This window comes from Bombina bombina, chromosome 11 (genome assembly GCF_027579735.1).
Source record: "Bombina bombina isolate aBomBom1 chromosome 11, aBomBom1.pri, whole genome shotgun sequence".
Classification (NCBI taxonomy): domain Eukaryota; kingdom Metazoa; phylum Chordata; class Amphibia; order Anura; family Bombinatoridae; genus Bombina; species Bombina bombina.
Window position 1 is genome coordinate 13,549,918 of NC_069509.1, and position 3,777 is coordinate 13,553,694.

General features: G+C 36.7%; 1 protein-coding gene across 1 annotated transcript; it reads left to right on the top strand.

Annotated features, from left to right (window-relative positions):
* Positions 1 to 1,049: 1,049 nt before the first annotated feature.
* On the top strand, positions 1,050 to 2,027 carry LOC128642172 (taste receptor type 2 member 143-like). Its single transcript, XM_053694851.1, has one exon. It carries the CDS (start codon positions 1,050 to 1,052, stop codon positions 2,025 to 2,027), a length of 978 nt encoding a protein of 325 aa, XP_053550826.1.
* Positions 2,028 to 3,777: the final 1,750 nt, after the last annotated feature.

The window sequence follows — 3,777 nt, forward strand, 5'->3', positions numbered from 1 at the left end:
AGGGGAACCAGGTATACTTGCAAACCGTAGTGCTCCATGAGATGGGTCCACAGGCAGGTAAGCAGCTTTATCAAGCATTTTACCAGGGAATACTGGAGGTTTAAGTATTCTCAGGCTTAGTCATGCCACAAAGTATGGTTGTTAGGCCCGGATAACTCCAAACCTTAACGTCCTCACCTTTAGCGTCCTCACCTCCATTGGCCACCAGATAATTAGCTGGAAATTTTTCTTCTGTCAGAAGTCTCTCTGACAGGCAATTGCTGTGCTCCAGCCTCAGAGCGTGTGTTTGAGCTTGGCGCTGTTACTGCTCTTGTTCCCATCCTGTCATATCTGGGAGCGTGTACCACCACGCCTTTGTCGTGTGGAGCGGACGTCCGCATGAACAACAATTGACTCTGTTCTGAGAACAAGCACTCCAAGCGAAGATGCCAAGGGGCTGTCGGCTGGAGGAAGATCTTGAGGGCACGGATTCCGTGGAACCACTGGAGCAACTACAGAGCTACGTGACTCAGGCACCCATCCTCCACAGGAAGTCCAACTTAAGCAGTGTTAGCGCACAACACAACATCACTAATATTTTTGAGCTCCACTTGTCTAACTAATCTAGTCCATAATCTTCCCTCCACTAATATAACCATAGTCTCTATCTAGTTAAGGATCATTTTCAAGGTCAAAATTCCCGAAAACTAACATATCTCTGATACAACTATGGAGTATCTTCCCAGCAGCATTAGATTACAAATTCTGTATGAGCCTTAATATAATTCTGTCAAGCAACTCACAGAGGCAGCAAAACCATAATATTAGGTTCATAAAGCAAATAAATCTATGCAAATTCCTATATATGAGAGTTGTCTCTAAGTAAATGATTATGTAAAATGATTTAATATATTCCAGAATAAGCAATAAAAACACAAGGCAGGTGGAAGACATGTAAAGCATGCAAGGGTGGGTGAATATTTATAGAAGCTACAGACTCATCACATCAAAAAGGCTCCTGTCTGGCATCAAAATATTTTTATCTATGAGATTTTTTTTTTTAACTCAAAATGATTGAAACCCCCTCCAGCATTGCAGTCACTTCCCAGGACATTAAGGTGATACCGTCTACAGTAAAAATGGATTATATCAGCCTGATATTTTCTGGAACATCACTGGCTTTAGCAATCCCCTTACACACCATTATAATTACTGTCAGTGTCCGTACCTGGTATAAGGTTGGATTTCAAAGCCCCGCAGATCTCATTATATTGTCACTAGATCTATGTAACTTTATTGCGCAGATCTTAGCTCTATTTGAATATGGAGTATATTACCTGTCTGATGGGCATTACAGTTTATACATTTACTATGGCATTTTCTCTGGCATTTCCATCTGCTGTTCCTGGATCACTGCCTGGCTATGCACCTTCTTTTGCATAAAAATTGTCAGTTTCCAGCACCGTCTGATAACGTACATGAAGATGAGATTTTCCATACTCATTCCTCATCTGATTGTAGGATCATTTGTTATATGCACAAGTGCAGGGACACTTACTTTTGTCACTTTTGCCAAGTGTGTCCCTTTCACTGACACTGATAACAACTCATTGTCTATTAATAACCATCATTATTTTTATAAACAATCATATAACTATATTTTAATGCACGTGGTAGAAGCTTTTATGTGCTTAGCCACACTTCTGTCTTTGATGTCACTGGGGCTGACAATCTCATCCCTCAGTCTTCACATCCTGAAGAATTATGGAGGGGCATCAAACATTCATTTTTCTCAGCTGAAAGTTCATATCAGAGCAGTAATAGTTATGATTCTGCTGTTGACACTAGAAATATTTTATTACCTTGCGTGGCTGTTTTCTGAACCACCAGATGATGAAATTGCAGAATACTGGGTTTGCATTACATTTTATTACCTTTCCTTCCCCTTAAAGGCGCTCACACTCATTTTTGGGAACAGAAAGCTGAGCCGTGTATGTTGGGACTTCATTTGTACTTATAGATCAGAAAGTCCTCAATCAGATGAATGAGCTAAATTAATTTAAGCAATAGGGCTTTGTTTTACTGCCTTTAAGATGTCATTTTCTTGAAATATACAGTTTTATTGTGTCACACTGTTATTTAGAGCGATAAAATGATTTCAAGGGACAGTCTATTCCAGAATTGTTATTGTTTAAAAAGATAGATAATCCCTTTATTTACCATTCCCCAGTTTTGTATAACCAACATTGTTATATTAATACACTTTTTACCTATGTGATTTCCTTGTATCTAAGCCTCTGCAGACTGCCCCCTTATTTCAGTTCTTTTGACAGACTTGCATTTAAGCCAATCAGTGCTAACTCATAAATTAATCCACGGGGTGAGCACAATGATAGTTAATGACACACATGAACTAGCACTATCTAACTGGGAAAACTTTAAAAATGCATTGAGATAAGAGGTTGCCTGTAAGGGCTTAGAAATGAGCATATGAGCCTACCTAGGTTTAGCTTTCAACAACAAATTTCAAGATATCAATTTAACTAGACTGTCCTTTTACATAAGAATGACATAGAAGGTTCTTTCTGTAGTGAATAAACCAATGGCATAGGTTAAGGAAGATTGTGAATTTCCCCCCAACTTTTTACAATGAAACTTATCACAGGTAGAATTAGAGAGTAGATTTTATTTTTAAAACACTGAGAGCCAGATTACAAGTGGAGCGCTAAATATCGCTTTCATAAATGCGATATTTGCGCTCCACTTTTTAATACCAGTGCACGCTAATGTGTGCTGGTAATACAAGTTAACAGCAATGCAAACACAAACTGTCGTTCGCATTGCTGGGAAGCATTGCGCTCATGAGAGTGCTCTTCCATAGACTCCATTGGGTGCCTCGTTCTGATCAGAAACTCGTGCAGCAAAGGGGTAAGTTGTGCAGCGATGGCAGCATATTTGTAAATATATATATATATATTGATTATTCACTAATGATTTATGTCATAAATTAAGCATGATTATGCAATTTGCTAGAGGGTCCACGGGGGGCAGTGTGTAGAATTCATTTCCAGGCAGTGACATCATAGACCAGCCTACCTGATATAGTACCTCCCATGTTTAGAGTAAATTGGGGAACTTTGAAAAGGTTTGGCTCTTTCCACCATGAGCCAGCAAGGAGTAAAGACTGGAGTTGATGCTGGGCCCAGCTGGCAGGCTGGGCCCTGTAGGTTAGAATTGGTACTGTTATGAGTATTGTTTTGATTCTTGTTTGTTTTTATTGTATTGTAATATGTTATCACTGTGTTGAGTATTGTTTCTGTCTTTTGTACTAGTATTGTTTTATTGTATTAACTTTTAATATGTATTGCCAAGTAAATTGTCAATTGATATTATACGGTTTCGTGTGTTTTTCTTCCACATATTCGACCATAAAACCAAGAACAAAAAATATTAATGTTGTAATTCGGTTGCATATTAATTTATTTATTGATATTCATAAATTATTGATGCTTAACCTAACAATATATATATGAATATATATTCATATTTATGTGCTAATATGTGCATATACAATATATATAATCATTTGCATATATATTTATGTGCTAATATGTGCATATACAATATATATAATCATATGAATATGTATTTATATTTATGTGCTAATATGTGCATATACAATATATATAATCATATGAATATATATTTATATTTATGTGCTAATATGTGCATATACAATATATATAATCATTTGCATATATATTTATATTTATGTTTTTTTTTTTGTTTTTGTTTTTT

Excerpts from the sequence above, each read along its gene's own strand:
- LOC128642172 (XM_053694851.1), top strand. The coding sequence starts at position 1,050 with ATGATTGAAACCCCCTCCAGCATTGCAGTCACTTCCCAGGACATTAAG.